Below are 21224 nucleotides of genomic sequence, written 5' to 3'. Positions count from 1 at the left end.
TATTGGACAGATATGCTGATAATTAGCACTATTGCTTAATAATGTCTTGAGCATAATAATGTAATAAGACAAGAAAAAGAAATTACAATATTATAAATTCTTAATAGCAATACAGACTATAAAGTACTTAATAAATGTTACAAGACACAGAACCTGTATCAAGAACCACTTTCAAGTTTGGTTGAATGGCTTTTAAAAAGATCATTTTTTAAAGTTTCTAACTGGACTCCAGAGTCCAATTTTTTATTGAAAAATATCTTAAAATTAATATAGAATAATATAGTATAATCTATCTTCCTGGAAGAAAATGAAAATGGAATTCTTTCTTACACCACATACAAAAGAAAAAAATTCCAATTGGCATATGAGACTAATGGAAAATGAAAAAATATTTGGAGAGTTGGCAGAATCTTGAAGCTCTACTACATGGAAATGAGGGAAATCTTATTCAAGTCTGGAAACCAGAGTCTGAAAAAAAGTCATAATTGAAAATGTGAAAATAAAAAAACTTCCTTACAAAGTGCCATAAACAAAGTTAGTTTAAACAATGAATAATTATGAAAAATTATACAGCATAGATCACACTACACAGCTAACATCCCTAGTGTTCAAAAGAAAAAGTGGGATAAATTTTGAGAAATGATCCTGCATTATCTCATACACACTCTATAATCTAGCAGTTCTACTCCTAAGTATATACTTAAGAGAAACTCTTGCACTCACCCATCAAGAGACATTTTCAAAAAAAGCTCATAGTAGAACTTCTCATAAAATTCATCCATCCCAAACAGAAAGAACCCAAATGCCCATTAACAGGAGAATGGAAAAATTGTGGTATTTTCCCATGATGGAATATTAACAGTAATAAAAATGAATGAGCTCAGTTATGAGCAATAACATGAATAAATTCTAGTTACATAATGTTGAAGGAAAAAAACAACAGGTCCAGAGAGTTATCTGATCAAGTTTCAAAAACTATCATATTAATGAAAAATAAACACAGAATTCAGAAAAGTGAGTACCTCTCTGGGCAGAAATAGGGAACCAGAAAAGGAAGAAATGTATAGGTAAATGAAAGTTATCTGTAAGGTTCTAGGTCTTGAGTTGGATGCTGGATTCTTGGTTTGGATTTTACTCATTTAAATTTTTTTTCTTTTTTTAAATTTTAATTGGAGGCTAATTACAATATTGTATTAGTTTTGCCATACATCAACATGAATCCGCCACGGGTGTACACGTGTTCCCAATCCTGAACCCCTCTCCCACCTCCCTCCCCATACCATCCCTCTGGGTCATCCCAGTGCACCAGCCGCAAGTATCCTGTATCCTGCATCGAACTTGGACTGGCGATTCATTTCTTATATGATATTATACATGTTTCAATGCCATTCTCCCAAATCATCCCCCTCCCTCCCTCTCCCACAGAGTCCAAAAGACTGTTCTATACATTTGTGTCTCTTTTGCTGTCTCACATACAGGGTTATCATTACCATCTTTCTAAATTCCATATGTATGCGTTAGTATACTGTATTGGTGTTTTTCTTTTTGGCTTACTTCACTCTGTATAATCGGCTCCAGTTTCATCCACCTCATTAGAACTGATTCAAATGTATTCTTTTTAATGGCTGAGTAATACTCCATTGTATACATGCCTTCAGAATGGGAGAAAATAATAGCAAATGAAGCAACTGACAAACAACTAATCTCAAAAATATACAAGCAACTCCTGAAGCTCAATACCAGAAAAATAAACGACCCAATCAAAAAATGGGCCAAAGAACTAAATAGACATTTCTCCAAAGGAGACATACAGATGGCTAACAAACACATGAAAAGATGCTCAACATCACTCATTATCAGAGAAATGCAAATCAAAACCACAATGAGGTACCATTTCACACCAGTCAGAATGGCTGCAATCCAAAAGTCTACAAGCAATAAATGCTGGAGAGGATGTGGAGAAAAGGGAACCCTCTTACACTGTTGGTGGGAATGCAAACTAGTACAGCCACTATGGAGAACAGTGTGGAGATTCCTTAAAAAACTGGAAATAGAACTTCCATATGACCCAGCAATCCCACTGCTGGGCATACACACTGAGGAAACCAGAAATGATTTAAAATTTAAATGCATAAAAGAGGGTCATGCCAATAATGATAGTAACTCATGGACTGAGGATTGTGATTATTCTGTGTCTGTGTTGTTGTTCAATCACTAAGTCATTTCAGACTCTTTGCAACCCCATGGACTGCAGCATGCCTGGCTTTCCTGTCCTTCACTATCCTCCAGAGTATGCTCAAACTCACATCCTTTGAGTCAGTGATGCCATCCAACCACTTCATCCTCTGTCGCCCTCTTCTCCTCCTGCCCTCAATCTTTCCCAGCATCAGGGTCTTTTCCAATGAGTCAACTCTTTGTGTCAGGTGGCCAGAGTACTGGAGTTTCAATTTCAGCATCAATCCTTCCAGTGATTATTCAGGGTTGTTTTCCTTTAGGATTTAGTGGTTTGATCTCATTGCAGCCCAAGGGAGTCTCAAGAGTCTTCTCCAACACCACAGTTTGAAAGCATCAATTCTTTGATGCTCAACCTTCTTTATAGTCTGGCTCTCACATCCATACATGACTACTGGAAAAACAATAGCTTGGACTATATGGATCTTGGTTGGCAAAGTGATGTCTCCACTTTTTAATACATTATCTAGGTTTGTCACATCTAGGTTTTCTTCCAAGGAGCAAGCGTCTTTTAATTTCATGGCTGCAGTCACCATCTGCAATGATTTGGGAGCCCAAGAAAATAAAACCTGCCACTGTTTCTATTTTCTCCCCTTCTATTTGCAATGAAGTGGTGGGACCAGATGCTATGATCTTACTTTTTGAAATGTTGTTTTAAGCCAGCTTTTTCACTCTCCTCTTTCACCTTCATTTAGGCTGTTTAGTTCTTCTTCACTTTCCACCCTTAGGGTAGTATCATCTGAATATCTGAGTTTAATGATACTTCTCCCTGCAATCTTGATTCCAGCTTGTGTTTCATCCAGCCCAGCATTTTGCATGATGTACTCTGCATATAAGTTAAATAAGCAGGGTGACACAGCCTTGAAATACTCCTTTCCCAATTTTGAACCAGTCTGTTGTTCCATGTCTGGTTCTAATTATTGCTTCTTGGCCCACATACAGGTTTTGCAGAAGGCAGGTAAAATGATCTGGTATTCCCATCTCTTTCAGAATTTTCCACAGTTTATTGTGATCCACACAGTCAGAGGCTTTAGCATAGTCAACAATGCAGAAGTAGATATTTTTCTGGAATTTTCTTGCTTTTTCTATGATACAACATTGTTGGCAATTTGATCTCTGGTTCCTCTGCCTTTTTAAATCCAGCTTGTACATCTGGAAGTTCTCAGTTCATATACTGTTTTAGCCTAGCATGAAGGATTTTGAGCATTGCCTTGCTAGCATGTGAAATGAGTGCAATTGTGGGGTAGTTTGAACATTCTTTGGTGTTGACTGTCTTTGGGATCGGAATTCTCAACTACAAATTGGCACTCATCAAGGGCATTGCCAATGAGTGAACAACAAAGGCATTTGCCTCTACAGAGATTGAACCCCATGTTGCTGCAGCTGTTGACCTTCCACAGCCCCTGAGGGAGTTCAGGGTGGAGTGAGGAACTCTGTGCTTCAGGGCATCTGGTGGGACAGGTCTTTAGACAGTTGGATGTTTTTAGGAACAGATTTTATGATCTCCATCCTTGAATCTCCTCATATCTAGAGAAGCACTAAATCCCTTCATGGTGAAATCAGACCCTCATGACCAACAGAAAACCTTTTGTAAAATGAGTACTTCATGGTATTGAACCCCCTTCACCAAAGCCTTATATATTGGCCTTTCCCCACTGCCACTTTGGAGCAGTCTCTCAGAGCTGTCTGAGATGCTGCCTCCTGGCCTACAGTCCTCATTTTGCCCCAAATAAAGCTTAACTCGCAGCTCTCAAGTTGTACATCTTTTTTAGTCAACAGAATGAAAACTGACCTTTTCCAGTCCTGTGGCCACTGCTGAATTTTCCAAATTTACTGACATACTGAGTGCAGGACCAAAAGCATCATCTTTTAGGATTTGAAATAGCTCAGCTAGAATTCCATCACCTCCACATTACTAGCTTTGTTCGTAGTAATGTTTCCTAAGGCCCACTTGACTTCAATTCCAGGATGTCCAGCTCTAGGTGAGTGACTATTGTGGTTATCTGGATCATTACCTGGGTCCACCTGGGTCTATCTTGGTTATCTGGGTCATTAAGACTTTTGTACAGTTCTTCTGTGTATTCTTGACACCTCTTCTTAATCTCATCAGCTTCTATTAGGTGCACACAGTTTCTGTCCTTTATTGTGCCCATCTTTGCATGAAATGTTCCCTTGGTATCTCTAATTTTCTTGAAAAGATCTCTAGTCTTTCCCATTCTGTTGTTTTCCTCTATTTCTTTGCATTGTTCACTTAAGGCTTTCTTATATTTCCTTGCTCTTCTGTGGAACTCTGCATTCAGTTAGGTATATCTTCCTCTTTCTCCTCTCCTCTGCCTTTCACTTATCTTCTTTCTTCACCTATTTGTAAGGCCTCCTCATACAACTATTTTGTCTTCTTACATTTCTTTTTCTTTGGGATGGTTGCAGTCACTGCCTCTTGTACAGTGTTACGAACCTCTGTCTGTAGTTCTTCAGGCACTCTGTTTATCAGGTCTAATCCCTTGAATCTATTTGTCACTTACATATAATAGTTAGGGATTTGATTTAGGTCATACCTAAATGGCCTAATGGCTTTCCCTTCTTTATTCAATTTAAGTCTGAATTTGGCAACAAAAAGCTCATAATCTGAGCCACAGTGAGCTCCAGGTCTTGTTTTTGCTGACTGTATAGAGCTTTTCCATCTTCAGCTGCAAAGAATATAATCATTCTGATTTCGGTGTTGACCATCTGGTGATGTCCATGTATAGAGTTGTCTCTTGTGTTGTTGGAAGAGGGTGTTTGCTATGATCAGTGTGTTCTCTTGGCAAAAGTCTGTTAGCCTTCCTACTTCATTTTGTACTCCAAGGCCAAACTGCGTGTTACTTCAAGTATCTCTTGACTTCTTGCATTCTAGTCCCCTGTGGTGAAAAGGACAGCTTTTTTTGGTGCTAGTTCTAGAAGGTCTTGTAGGTCTTCATAGAACCATTTGACTTCATCTTCTTTGGCATTAATAGTTGTGGCATAGACTTGAATTACTGTGATATTGAATGGTCTGCCTTGGAAACAAACCGAAATCATTCTGTTGTTTTTGAGATTGCACCCAAGGACTGCATTTCAGACTCTTGTTGACTGTTTCTCTACTGGATTGTTGCCCATACAAGTAGATATAATGGTCCTCTGAATTAAATTTGCCCATTCCCATCCGTTATAGTTCACCGATCCCTAAAATGTCGATGTTCACTCTTGCCATCTCCTTCTTGACCACATCCAATTTACCTTGATTCATGGACCTAACATTTCATGTTCCTATGCAATATTGTTCTTTACAGCATCAGACTTTACTTTCACCACCAGTCACATCCACAACTGGGCGTTGTTACTGCTTTGGCCCAGCCTCTTCATTCTTTCTGGGGCTATTTCTCCGCTCTTCCCCAGTAGCATATTGGACACTCCTACTGAACTGGGGGGCTTATCTTCCAGTGTCATATTTTTTTGCCTTTACATACTGTTCATGGAGTTCTCCAGGCAAGAATAATGAAGTGGTTTGCCATTCCTTTCTCCAGTGGATCACATATGTAAAGTCCAAACAAAACAAAGAGCTCTTACAAATGATAAGAAAATGGTAAGTGCCAATAGAAGAATGTAAAAAAAAAACTATGTACACAAAAGCAAATCTAACAAACATGAAAAATTTCATGAAATTTTTCTGAAATTCACTTCATCAGGAAAATTCAAATTAAATTAACAATGAAATATCACAGTAGTAAAACCTGAACAAGAGAAAGTTACTATTTCTAGAGGGGATCTAGGCCAAAGAATTCAACTCAAGCTTTGCTGGTAGTAAATGTGAGGAGTTAGAGCCTTATTCACATTTTTGGAGAGCAAAGTAGAAACATATTAAAATATAAGATTATATATATATATATATATATATATATACCCTTTGGGTCAATAATCCCACTCCTTGGAATCTACTCCACAGAAGTATTAATAAAACCTCTAGTATATACTGCTATATGTAAAATGATCCATATTTTGTAGCATTGTAATGTGGTAAAGCAAACCAAAACTGGAGCCACAGCAAATCTCCAGTATTCTAGAAATTGATCTATAAATTACAATATAACTATATCATAGAATATTGCCCAGGCATTATGAGTTGACACTGGAGAAATTCAATGATGTATATTTGAGTGAAAAAAAAGAATGTGGAACGTATGTATAATGTGATCCAATTTTTTTTTAAAAAGAACATGTTAAGATGCATCGTTTTAAAAATACATGTACACATGTGTGTGTGTATATCTCTGCAAATTCATAGCATGGAGAAAAATAGGGAAAAATAAATACTAATTGTTAAATTATGTAGGTTGAGAGAAGGTAAAGGTAAAGGGAAGATAAAAGGGAGGAAGGGAGGGAGGGAAGGAAAAGGGGAGGGAGAAAGAGAGGAAAGAAGGAAAGGCAGCAATATATGGGGATAATAAAGAATCTAAGGCAAACAAAAACGTTTTCATGTGTACACACATATGTCTATGCAACTACCACACAGATCAATATGTAGAAGATAGAGAATGTTCCTTAGGTTAAAAACTTTTACAAATTAGTAAATAAAAGACTAATAACCCAATGGGGCTTTCCTGGTGGCTCAGCAGTTTAGGAATCCACCTGCCAATGCAGGAGATTTGGGTTCAGTCCCTTGGTTGGGAAGATCCCCTGGAGAAGGAAATGGCAACCCACTCCAGTACTCTTGCCTTGAAAAATCCCATGGACAGAGAAGCCTGGCAGGATACAGTCATGCGGTCACAAAGAGTCAGACATGACTTAGTGTCTAAATGACCACCACCACAACAACCCAACAGAAAACGAGCAAAGGAAATGAACAGATAGTTCACCAGACAGGAAACAAATAGAGTATGAATATATGGAGAGATGCTCAAACTTTCTCATGATAAAAGAAATGCAGATTAAAACTGCATCAAAATACCATTTTTCATCCATCAGGCTGACAATATTCAAATATATGACAATACACCACATTGGGAAAGCTGTGAAGAAAAGAAGAAATCTCATACATTGCTAGTGAGAGCGTACATTGTTAAAACTGCAATGGAGAATAATTTAGCAGAATCCTTAAAAACTACAAATGCATATTCTCTGCGACTCAACAATTCTCCTTTTAGGAATACTCCAAGGTACAAAGTAATATATGTTCAGAGTTGCTCATTGATTGTAATGGAAAATGATGTAAACAAATATTTATTAGTAGGTTACTTATTAAATTATGATTCCTCCATAATTTGTAATAATATGTGAAATAATATGAAAAACTCATGAGAGCATTTAAAGATCAAAGATATAACTTTAAGTGAATATCTTGTTCAAAAATGCATTTAATATACTAGTATTTACATAAAATGGAGAAAAGTAACATTGGCTATGCACAAAAATTTTATGGAAATACAGAAGAAACCTTATCCATAGTAGTCACTTGCAGGGTGTGTGAAGTAAGTGACAAAGCATAAGGTGGGAGAGACAATTTTTGCTGTATTTGTAATATAATGTACTTTTATAGTAGAATAAAATGTCTATTCAAGAAGAAAATAATAAAATAATGAGATCTACATCTATTGAAATGCCTGTGGTATATCGACAAAAGCGAACTACGAGTGTGTGTGTGCTCAGTCGCTCAGTCGTGTCCGACTCGGTGTGACCCCATGGACTGTAGCCCACCAGTATCCTCTGTCCATGGGGATTTTCCAGCCAAGAATACTGGAGTGGGTTGCCACGCCCTCCTCCATGAGCAGTGTAATTTCATTTTTGTAAAAAGTGTATGAGTGTGTGGGGAGGCTGCTGTGTCTATTTGTGGGTGCAGAAAATGACATGTAGGCATTCATATAAAGCCTTAATATTAGTTACCTCAGGAGTGTAGACGGAGAAGGCAGTGGCACCCCACTCCAGTACTCTTGCCTGGAAAATCCCATGGACGGAGGAGCCTTGTAGGCCGCAGTCCATGGGGTCGCGAAGAGTCCGACACGACTGAGCGACTTCACTTTCACTTTTCACTTTCATTCACTGGAGGAGAAAATGGCAACCCACTCCAGTGTTCTTGCCTGGAGAATCCCAGGGACGGGGGAGGCTGGTGGGCTGCCGTCTACGGGGTCGCACAGAGTCGGACACGACTGAAGCGACTTAGCAGCAGCAGCAGCAGCAGGAGTGTAGAGGATGTTATTAATTCTTTGGATTGTTTCTCTTGTTAAAAACAACACATACTAATTTTGATTTTTTTTAAATTGAGATATTTGAAATTTTAAAAACAAATTAAAACATTTTTACAGTTATATTTTGCCACAACTAAAAATGAAATTTGTCCAAAATGTAAAGAAATGCGAACACATTGTATTTTGTAGATTGTCGTTTTATGGATATATGATCCGGAAAACGCGGACCCCAGTGAGTTGCTATGGAATGCCAATGAACCTTCCCTAGTAGGTGGAAACATTATTATCTTCATGGATAAAATAATATGCTACATTTCTTTTTTAAGAGCTGCGAATAATTTATTATAGTTTAAGTAGCCTAGAACTAAACACATTTTAATTATCCATTAAATTTAGTTTACTCATTATAGTGATTTTGAACTTGTGCTCAATCACTACAATTATAAATCTTTCTTTAGAATTCTTATTGAGCATTTTCCATATTTTCTGTGAACCTCATTATCCACGAAGGGGCTGACCATTAAAATGCTTTCAAGGTGTTTCTTGAGCATCTACCTTGAAGTCATCCTTCAAAAATCTGTCTAGTTCTTTATTGAATGCTTTACCATTGGAGATTAATAAAGTGCAACACAGTGTATAAATAAGTCCTTCCTTTTATCTGTTACAAATTTACCTCTTTCAAGATTCAAGTTTTTTCTTCTGTTACAATTAAAAGGTACAGAAGAGAAACATAAAATGAAAAGTTTTCTTATAGGATTCTCTATGTCTTAATTAGTCTAGATTTGAGTTTTTCATAGCATGTTGTTATGACTCATGGTAATTAAATTCACAGGAGATAGACTGATAAATCAGAAGGACAACCAGTCAGTTGTTTTGTTTGACAATGACTTCAGAGGGAATAAAATAAATTAATGGTAATTAAACACCTGGAGTAACAGGCAAATTTGGCCTTGGAGTATGGAATGAAGCAGGGCAAAGGTTAATAGAGTTTTGCCAAGAGAATGCATTGGTCATAGCAAACACCCTCTTCCAACAATAGAAGAGAAGACTCTACACATGGACATCACCAGATGGTCAACACCAAAATCAGATTGATTATATTCTTTGCAGCCAAAGATGGAGAAGCTCTATACAGTCAGCAAAATCAAGACTGGGAGCTGGCTGTGGCCTAGATCATGAACTCCTTATTGCCAAATTCAGACTTAAATTAAAGAAAGTAGGGAAAAACACTAGACCATTCAGGTATGACCTAAATCAAATCCCTTATGATTATACAGTGGAAGTGAGAAATAGATTTAAGGGCCTAGATCTGATAGATAGAGTGCCTGATGAACTATGGAATGACGTTCATGACATTGTACAGGAGACAGGGATCAAGACCATCCCCATGGAAAAGAAATGCAAAAAAGCAAAATGGCTGTCTGGGGATGCCTTACAAATAACTGTGAAAAGAAGAGAAGCGAAAAGCAAAGGAGAAAAGGAAAGATATAAGTATCTGAATGCAGAGTTCCAAAGAATAGCAAGGAGAGATAAGAAAGCCTTCCTCAGTGATCAATGCAAAGAAAGAGAGGAAAACAAGAGAATAGGAAAGACTAGAGATCTCTTCAAGAAAATTAGAGATACCAAGGGAACGTTTCGTGCAAAGATGGGCTCGATAAAGGACAGAAATGGTATGGACCTAACAGAAGCAGAAGATATTAAGAAGAGGTGGCAAGAATACACAGAAGAATTATACAAAAAAGATCTTCAGGACCCAGATAATCACAATGGTGTGATCACTCACCTAGAGCCAGACATCCTGGAATGTGAAGTCAAGTGGGCCTTAGGAAGTATCATTACGAACAAAGCTAGTAGAGGTGATGGAATTCTAGTTGAGCTATTTAAAATCCTAAAAGATGATGCTGTGAAAGTGCTGCACTCAGTATGTCAGCAAATTTTGAAAACTCAGCAGTGGCCATAGGACTGGAAAAGGTCAGTTTTCATTCCAATCCCAAAGAAAGGCAATGTGAAAGAATGCTCAAACTACCACACAATTGCACTCATCTCACATGCTAGTAAAGTAATGCTCAAAATTCTCCAAGCCAGGCTTCAGCAATATGTGAACTGTAAACTTCTAGATGTTCAAGCTGGTTTTAGAAAAGGCAGAGGAACCAGAGATCAAATTGCCAACATCCACTGGATCATGGAAAAAGCAAGAGAGTTCCAGAATAACATCTATTTCTGCTTTATTGACTATTCCAAAGCATTTGACTGTGTGGATCACAATAAATTGTGGAAAATTCTTCAAGAGATGGGAATACCAGACCACCTGACCTACCTCTTGAGAAAGCTGTATGCAGGTCAGGAAGGAACAGTTAGAACTGGACATGGAACAACAGACTGGTTCCAAATAGGAAAAGCAGTACATCATGGCTATATATTGTCACCCTGCTTATTTAACTTATATGCAGAGTACATCATAAGAAACGCTAGGCTGGATAAAACACAAACTGAAATTAGGATTGCTGGGAGAAATATCAATAACCTCAGATATGCAGATGACACCGCCCTTATGGAAAGTGAAGAAGAACTAAAGAGCCTCTTGATAAAAGTGAAAGAAGAGAGTGGAAAAGTTGGCTTAAAATTCAGCATTCAGAAAACAAGATCATGGTATCCAGTCCCATCACTTCATGGCAAATAGATGGGGAAACAGTGGCTGACTTTATTTTTTGGGGCTCCAAAATCACTGCAGATGGTGATTGCAACCATGAAATTAAAAGGAACTTTTAATTTCCTTTTAATTCCTTGGAAGGAAAGTTATGACCAACCTAGATAGTATATTAAAAAGCAGAGACATTACTTGTCAACAAAGGTCCATCTAGTCAAGGCTATGGTTTTTCCAGTAGTCATGTATGGATGTGAGAGTTGGACTATAAAGAAAGCTAAGTGCCAAAGAACTGATGCTTTTGAACTGTGGTGTTGGAGAAGACAGTTGAGAGTCAGTTGGACTGCAAGGAGATCCAACCAGTCCATCCTAAAGGAGATCAGTCCTGAATATTCATTGGAAGCACTGATGCTGAAGCTGAAACTCTTAATACTTTGGCCACCTGATGCAAAAAACTGACTGCTTGGAAAAGACCCTGACGCTAGGAAAGATCGAAGGCAGGATAGAAGGGAACGACAGTGGATGAGATGGTTGGATGGCATCACCAACTCAGTGGAGATGAGTTTGAGTGAACTCTGGGAGTTGGTGATGGACAGGGAAACCTGGCGTGCTGCAGTCATGGGGTTGCAAAGAGTCGGACACAACCGAGCAACTGAACTGAACCAAGTTATAGTGTTATATCAATATTGATTTCTTGGCTTTGACAATGCACTAAGATTATGTAAGCAGTTGTCATTAGGGAAGGCTGACTCAGTTCTTGGGAGTGAAATTGTTTCAAAATAAATAAGTTAAAATTTTATTTAAAAATTCCTTTAGTATTTGCTCATTGTATGAAGAATAAAATCCAAACTATTTTCCAAAGCCTACAATGCTTAGCATGATGTGGCCCCTACCTATCTTTTTTTTAACTTTTCCTGTATTAGTCTCTCTTTTACTTACTGTAATCTAGCCATTATCTTCCTTTTAATTCTTAAAATATAATAATTCCTCTTCTACTTCAGAGCCTTTGTAACTGTTGTTAATTCTGTCTTTAATGCTCCTTTCACAGTTGTGGGAAAGCTTTACTGTCCTCTGGGTGGTGAGACTATTTTCTCCTTTATTTATTCAACAAATGTTTATAAATGCTGGTTTAGGAAGCAAAGCCTTGAGGCAGTAGTTCAGTTTTGGACATACTGATTTGAAGTGCTTGCAAGTCAAGTAAGAAAGAAACAAGCCCTCAAAAGGGCAGATTAGTTCAATGTTTCAAATGCTGCTGAGAAACCAAGTGAGAAAAAAAAAGATATTTATTAAATTTAGCTATATGTATAACCATTAGAGTGCTGTGACATGCCTGCTGCTCAGTCGTATCTGACTCTTTGCGACCCCATGGACTGTAGTCTGCCAGGCTCCTCTGTTCACGGAACTTTACAGGCAAGAATACTGGAGAAGGTTGCCATTTCCTATTCCATCAGACCATATACTGATGTTATAAAGAAGAATACTTTTTTAAAAAGGAAAAGTTTTACAGTAGATAGTGAAATTTGCTAGTTAAAATTAATAGTAATAAAATAAATTAGCATAGTCCTTTGAGAAATAATTTTGTTCTAATTATATCAAAAATTTTTAAAGTGTTCATAATTTTTGATCCAGTAATCACATTTTCAAGAATCTAGTAAAAAGAAATATTTATAAAGTAGAAAAAACTATATCTAATAATGTCCATGGCTTTAATATTTACAAAAGTGAAAAAAATAAAGCTACATAAATGTTTGATAGGGGAATGTTAAGTAAGTAATGATAGTTCACTCAACGGAATATTATACTACAATTTGAAATTATGTTTATATTACAAATAGTTGAGAAAAGGAAAGAAGTGGAAGACAAAGGAGAAAAAGATTTACCCAGCTGAATGCAGAGTTCTAGAGAACAGCACAGAGAGATAACAAAGCCTTCTTAAGTGAACAATGCAAAGAGACAGAGGAAAACAACAGAATGGGAAAGACTAGAGATCATTTCAAGAAAATTGGAGATACCAAGGGAACATTTCATGCAAGATAGGCACAATAAAGGACAGAAACAGCAAGGCCCTAACAGAAGCAGAAGATATTAAGAAGAGGTGGCAAGAATGTACAGAAGAACTGTACAAAATAGGTCTTAATGACTCCAATAACCATGATGGTGTGGTCAGTCGTCTAGAACCAGACATTCTGGAGTGTGAAGTCAAATGGGCCTTAAGAAGCACTACTGCGAACAAAGCTAGTGGAGATGATGGAATTCCCGCTGAACTATTTCAAATCCTAAAAGATGATGCTGTTCAAGTGCTGCACTCAATATGCCAGCAAATCTGGAAAACTGAGCAGTAGCCACAGGACTGGAAAAGGTCAGTTTTCATTCCAGTCCCAAAAAAGGGCAATGCCAAAGAATTTTCAAATTATCATATAGTTGCACTGATTTCACATTAGGAAGATTATGCTCAAAATCCTTCAAGCTAGGCTTCAACAGTATGTGAACTGAGAACTTACAGATGTACAGGCTGGATTTAGAAAAGACAGAGGAACCAGAGGCCAAATTGTCAACATCTACTGGATCATAGAAAAAGTAAGAGAATTCCAAAAAAGCATCTATTTCTGCTTCATTGACTACACTAAAGCCTTTGACTGTGTGGATCATAACAAACTGTGGAAAATTCTTAGAGATAGAAATACCAGACCACCTTACCTGTCTTCTGAGAAACTTGTGTGCAGGATAAGAAGCAACAGTTAGAACCTGACATGGAACAATGAACTGGTTCAAAACTGGGAAAGCAGTATATCAAGGCTGTATACTGTCAATCTGCTTATTTAACTTATATGCAGAGTACATCGTGCAAAATGCTAGGCTGGATGGCTTACAAGCTGAAATCAAGATTGCCAGGAGAAATAGCAATAACCTCAGATATGCAGATGACACCACCCTTATGGCAGAAAGCAAAGAACTAAAGAGACTCTTGATGAAAGTCAAAGAGGAGAGTGAAAAGTTGGCTTAAAGCTCAACATTCAGAAAACTAAGATAATGGCATCTGGCCCCATCACTTCATGGCAAATAGATGGGGAAACAGTGTCAGATTTTATTTTACTGGGTTCCAAAATCACTGCAAATGGTGACTTCAGCCATAAAAGACACTTGCTCCTTGGAAGGAAAGGTACATCAAACCTAGACAGAGAATTAAAAAGCAGAGACATCACTGTGACAACAAAGGTCCTTATAGTCAAAGCTATGGTTTTTCCAGTAGGCATGTATGGATGTGAGAGCTGAACCATAAAGAAGGCTGAATACTGAAGAATTGATGCTTTCGAACTGTGGTGCTGGAGAAGACTCTTGAGAGTCCCTTGGACAGCAAGGAGATCAAACCAATCAATCCTAAAAGAAATCAACCCTTAATATCCATTGGAAGGACTGATGCTGAAGTTGAAGCTCTAATACTTTGGCCAACCTATGTGAAGAACTGACTCATTGGAAAAGACCCTAATGCTAGGAAAGATTGAGAGCAGAAGGAGAAGAGGGTGACAGAGAATGAGATGGTTGGATGGCATCACTGACTCAATAGACATGCATTTGACCAAACTCTGGGAGATAGTGAAGGACAGGAAAGCCTGGCATGCTGCATTTCATGGGGTCACAAAGAGTCGGACATGACTTAGGGACTGACTGAACAACAACAATGGACTTTAGATTATATAGCGTGAATACGCAGCAGTAACCCACATTTGGTAAACCTTAAGAAAATGTCCTAAATGTAGAAAAAAAGAAAATATCCTAAATGTGTTTTTTATACTTTTGATGATTCCTTTGTGGTAATGTTTTTCTATACTTATAAAATTATCTTTGATGACCATGAATTATCCTCTTAATGGAGAAACATACGTTCTTAAGCTTGTTTATGTAGTTGTCTTAACTTTCTCTTAGTCTGTCCTTTTTTCTGTCATCTTGTTGTATAGGTTGTTGTATTTATGTCCATCTTATTCTATGCCACATTAAGAATGCTCGTTTTACTCTTTTATTTTGCAGTTATAGGAAAGATAGTTGTATTTAAAATTCTGAATAGTGAATAAGACTTTTAGAAACAAAATAAAAAGATTTATTATTTATCATTTTTTTTACCAGACAAATCTGTTTTTCTCCATCAAAATCTCTAAATGTGTATTCTTCAGGGAAGCTTTCCTGAAGACCACCATTCCTACTCTTAAAAATGGGTTAAATTCTCCTGTTAGACAATCCCATAGTCCTAATGATTATATCCTTAGTGATACTCATACAGCAATCTCAAAAGTTTCTTTGTGGGTGGTTGACATATTTCCAGGAAATTAAACAGGAGCGTTATTGGAGGAGTCTAGACTAGCCCTATCTGAATTTGCATTCTACAGATTCCCTATAATGTAACTGTTGCCTCTATTCTTAAAAAACTTTATTAGAGATAATTCCAGTAAATTCAACAGCTCCTTAAATCTCATCAGAAAAAGAGGGGGCATGTCAGATCTGTCTTTATACTAATAGAATTTTTCTTCGAGCTTCCAGATATATTTGAAATATGCTTTTTAAAGGATATGTTGTTTTGAAGTCAGGCTTATATAGAAATAATTCTAAAGATTAGTTTTAGAAACTCCATTACATATTTCATTGATATTAAAACTAAGAGTATTTATTTAAGAGCCTCCATAATCTCAGTTTATTCAGGACTCTGTACATAGTATTTTCAACATGTTATAAATTATATTGTGATATTTATAATTCATAAAGTTCTACTGGGGAGGAGACCATATAGTAGGGAAAAAATAAAACTGAATCTTGAGAATGTGGTAAATTTATAAATGTAAGCAATGTCTTAACTAAAATAATAAATTTAATGCATCATGGTGTAATTTCAGGGTAACTTTGGCTATGAAAAGAGTAAAGAGAGGAATCTTTTTTTTTTTTTTTTTTTTAACAGAATTCCATAATACTTAGCAAGCAGTTGGCAGCTTTGGGACAGATGCCTTTCATATATACAATTCTGAAGAGAAAAGTTTATTTTCCACAAGAAAGAATAAAGGATGGGTATTTAATTTTTAAATTTAAGATGTGAAATTTATGTTTAAAATTAAGTAAAATTATTATCATAAACTTCAAGATATTTAAAAACCCCAGTGGAATTTCATGGAGTATCTTCTATGTAATTTCTAAGTAGCTTGTTTTAACACATAAAAATTGTGATAATCAAAACTGGTTACCAACTCAGAAAATATCAGTCACAGTCCTGGAGTAGGTTCACAATTTGTTTAAATAGCTAAAGGTCAATGAAAGAGTCTCATTCAGGATAGTAGCAAATCTTGACAATACTGCAAAATGTTTTCTGCTGGTTCTTTAAAATGAGCCACAGTGGTATGACTGATAGCACAGTTATTGCTATTATTTCAGTACAGGGGCATACACACAAACACACATCTGAAAAGTAAAACTGGTTATTGTTAAAGTTAGTAGGTGATCATGGGGTTTAAACAAACTTTTTGAAATTTTATTTTATTGAAGTATAGTTGGTTTACAATGTTGTGTTAATTTCTACTGTATAGCAAAGAGATTCAGTTATATATATACATATATATATATTTATATATATACACACACACATTGTTTTCATGTTCTTTTCCATTATGGTTTGTCAAAAGATACTGAGTATAATTCCCTGTGCTACACAATAGGACCTGCTGTTTAGCCATCCTGTATATACTAGTTTGCATCTGCTAATGTCAGTCTCCCAATCTATCCCTCCTCATTCCTCCCTTCTTTGGCAACCACAAGTCTGTTCTCTATGTCTGTAAGTCTGCTTCTGTTTTGCAGATAAGTTCATTTGTGTCATATTTTAGATTGCACATATAAGTCCCATTTGTTTATTTTTGCTTTTATTTCTACTGCCTTGGAAGACTGACCTAAGATAACACTGGTACAGTTTATGTCAGGGAATGTTTTGCCTATGTTCTCATATAAGAGTTTTATGGTGTCATGTTTTAAAGTCTTTAAGCCACTTTGAGTTTATTTTTGTATATGTTGTGAGGATTCGTTCTAACTTCATTGATTTATATGCAGATAGCCAGCCTTTTGAAATCAATCAAGCACCTAGGCTTGATTGACAATCCAAGGCTGTATATTGTCACCCTGCTTATTTAACTTCTATGCAGAGTACATCATGAGAAATGCTGGACTGGATGAAGCACAAGCTGGAATCAAGATTGCCAGGAGAAATAGCAATAACCTCAGATATGCAGATGACACCACCCTATGGCAGAAAGCAAAGAAGAACTAAAGAGCCTCTTGATGAAAGTGAAAGAGGAAAGTGAAAAAGTTGGCTTAAAACTCAACATTCAGAAAACTAAGATCATGGCATCTGGTCCCATCACTTCATGGCAAATAGATGGGGAAACAATGGAAACAGTGACAAACTTTATTTTGGGGGGCTCCAAAATCATTGCAGATGGTGACTGCACACATGAAATTAAAAGACAATTTCTCCTTGGAAGAAAAGCTATGACCAACCTAGACAGCATATTAGAAAGCAGAGACATTACTTTACCCACAAAGGTCCATCTAGTCAAGGCTATGGTTCTTCCAGCAGTCATGTATGGACGTGAGAGTTGGACTATAAAGAAAGGTGAGCACCTAAGGATTGATGCTTTTGAACTGTGGTGTTGGAGAAGACTCTTGAGAGTCCCTTGGACTGCAAGGAGATCCAACCAGTCCATCCTAAAGGAAATCAGTCCTGAATATTCATTGGAAGGACTGATGCTGAAGCTGAAACTCCAATACTTTGGCCACCTGATGTGAAGAACTGACTCATTGGAAAAGACCCTGAGGCTGGGAAAGATTGAAGGCAGGAGGAGAAGGGGACAACAGAGGAGGAGATGGTTGAAATGCATCACTGACTCAAAGGACATGAGTTTAAGCAAGCTCCAGGAGTTGGTGATAGACAGGGAAGCCTGGCGTGCTGCTCCATGGGGTCACAAAGAGTCAGACACGACTGAGTGACTGAACTGAATTGAACTGAGGCAAAGGGCAAGGTGCTTATAACTAAAAGATGTAGTACTTCTAGACAACAACCTCATAGTTTAGTAGGGGAGACAAGTAAACAAATAGACTCTGCGATAGAAGTGAACCCAAGGTGAAGTGGAATGTATGTAAGGTACACCAGCTATGGCTTGGAAGGTGCACTGAGGCTCAGAGAGGACTTTCCTAAAGAGGTGACATCCGCATTATTGAAAATAAAAGTCAGCCAATTGAAGGAGCCTTTCAAACAGTGGGGCAACATATAGGCGGGCCTTCAAACAGAGACCTGAGAGAGCAGATTCATTCTAGGAGATCAAAGTTCAATTCATGGTTAAAGTAAAGGGTGACTTTAGAACATGCTCAAACAATTTAGAACATGCATCAACTTAAAATAGAGCTCTATACATAGATTGTTATATAAGAACCTCATGGTAACCACAAACCAAAAACCAATAGAGTCACCAGAAATAAAGGGAAAGGAATGCAGGTATTGCACTAAAGTCATCAAAATACAAGGAGAGATAGTAAAAGAAGAAGAAAGTAACAGAGAACAACAACAACAAAAGTAACCAGAAGACAATTAACAAAATGGCATATATATCAATGCCATTTTGTTTGTAAGTACATACATATCAATAATTACTTCAAATGTAAATGAACTAAATGCTCCCATCAAAAGATATAGGGTGATTGAATGGATTGAAAAATAAGACCCATATATATGCTGCCTATAACAGACTCACTTCAGATCCAAAGCCATACACACAGACTGCAAGTGAAAGGGTGGAAAAAGATACAGGCATACCTTATTTTATTGTGCTTTACTTTATAACTGAAGGCTTTTGGCAACTGCATCTGTCAATACTATCAGTACAATTTTTTATAACAGCATTTGTTCATTTTGTGTCTCTGTGCCACATTTAGTAATTCTTGCAATATTTCAAACTTTTTGTTATTGTTTATATTATTATATTATATTTTATGTAATAATAATATTAATGACTACCGCCATGAAATTAGAAAATGCTTGCTTCTTGAAAGGAAAGCTATGACAAGCCTAGATAGCAGACAGAATATTAAAGAGCAGAGATATCACTTTGCTGACAAAGGTCCATATAATCAAAGCTATGGTCTTTCCAGCAGTCATGTTACGGATGTGAGAGTTGGACCATAAGGAAGACAGAGTGCCGAAGAATTGACGCTTTCAAACTGTGGTGCTGGAGAAGACTCTTGGGGGTCCTTTGGACATTGAGGAGATCAAACCAATCAGTCCTGAAGGAAATCAACCCTAAATATTCATTGGAAGGACTGATGCTGAAGCTGAAGCTCCAATACTTTGGCCACCTGATGCAAGGTGCCTGATGCTGAGAAAGATTGAGGGGAAGAGGAGAAGGGGGCAACAGAGGATGACATGGTTGGATGGCATCACAGACTCAATGGGCATGAGTTTGAGCAAACTCTAGGAGATAGTGAGGGAGAGGGAAGCCTGGTATGCTGCAGTTCATGGGGTCACAAAGAGTCAGACATGACTTTGTGACTGAAGAACAATAAATATTAATGGTGGTCGTGATCAGTGATCTTTGATACTACTATTGCAAAATGATCACAATTAGCTGAAGACTCAAATTTTGGTGAGTATTTTTACCAATAAAGTCTTTTTGATAAAGGTATATACATTTTTCTTTTAGACAATGCAATTGGACACTCAATAGACTACAGCGTGTACACATAAGATTTCTATGCATTGGGAAACAAAAACAATCATGTGACTTGCTTTACTGCAATATGTGCTTAATGCGATGGTCTGGAACTGAACCCATAACATCACCAAATAATGCCTGTACTCTATGAAAATGAAAGTAAAAATATAGCTGGGGTAGCAATATTTATATTGGACAAAATAGACTTTAACATGAACTGTAATGAAAGACAAATTGGAACATAAATAATTACAAAGAGATCAATCCAAGAAGAATATATAACACTTATAAATATATAAGCACCCAACGTAGGAATACCTAAATACATAAAGGAAATATTAACAGACATTACAGGAGAAGTTGACAGTAATACAATAACAATAGGGTCCTTTAAACCCCACTTATATTAATGGACAGATTATCTATACAGAAAACCAATAAGGAAACACTGGTATTAAATGACACATTAGAACCAATGATGAGATGCACACAGAGCATTTCACCCCAAAACATCACAATACACATTCTTTTAGGTACACATGGAATATTCTCCAGGATAGGTTACATGTAAGAACACAAAAAGAGTCTCAATAAATTTAAAAAGATTGAAATCATTTTTTCCAGTCATAATGGTATGAGACTAGAAATCAGCTACAAGAAGAAACTAGACCAAAGCACAAGCAGATGGAGTCTAGACAACCATTGGTGTCACTGTGAATATCAAAGAGAAAATAAACTAACACCATTAGACAAATGGAAGTGGAAATATAACATCCTAAGTTCTATGGGCTGCAACAAAGGCAATTCTAAGAGAGAAGCTTATAGCAGTACAGATTACATCAGGAAAGAAGAAAATCACAAATAATCTAAACTTATACCTAAAGGAACTAGAAGAAGAAGAATAAACAAAATCCAAAGCTAGTAGAAGGAAAGAAATTATGAAATCAGAATGGAAACAAATAAAACAAAGAGGGAAAGAGGGAAGGAAGGGTGAATGAAGAGTTTGTTCTTTGAAAAGATAAACAAAGTTGATAAAACATTAGCCAGACACATCAAGAAAAAAGAGATTTGGCCCAGATAAATAAACTCAGAAGTGAAAGAGAAATTACAGTGGACACCATAGAAATACAAAATATAAGAAATTACTTATGAAAAATTATACACCAACAAATAGAACAAACCAGAGAAATGGAAGGATTCCTAGAAACATACAGTCTTTAAAGACTGAATCTGGAAGAAATAGAAAATCTGGAAGAAATAGAAAAATACCAATCATTAGTAATTAAATTGAATCAGTAATCAAAAAATTCTAACCAACCAAAGTCCAGGACTAGATGCCTTTACAGGTGAATTCTACTGAACATTTAATGAAGACTTAATAACTATTCTTCTTAAACTATCCCCCCAAAAACTGAACAG

At 36.8% G+C, this 21224-nt stretch overlaps 1 protein-coding gene across 1 annotated transcript in view; it reads left to right on the top strand.

Annotated features, from left to right (window-relative positions):
• Window positions 1–21224, top strand: part of CATSPERE (catsper channel auxiliary subunit epsilon) — a 161869-nt gene that overhangs the window by 51495 nt on the left and 89150 nt on the right. The window contains exons 7-8 of the mRNA XM_070768097.1: window positions 8619–8696; window positions 16019–16125. Of these exons, the coding sequence (XP_070624198.1) occupies window positions 8619–8696; window positions 16019–16125 (185 nt within the window). The remainder of the gene's footprint in view (window positions 1–8618; window positions 8697–16018; window positions 16126–21224) is intronic.

Source organism: Bos indicus, chromosome 16 (assembly GCF_029378745.1).
Source record: "Bos indicus isolate NIAB-ARS_2022 breed Sahiwal x Tharparkar chromosome 16, NIAB-ARS_B.indTharparkar_mat_pri_1.0, whole genome shotgun sequence".
NCBI lineage: Eukaryota > Metazoa > Chordata > Mammalia > Artiodactyla > Bovidae > Bos > Bos indicus.
Note: the sequence above shows the minus strand (reverse complement) of the source record. Positions and strands in the feature narration are given on the sequence as shown.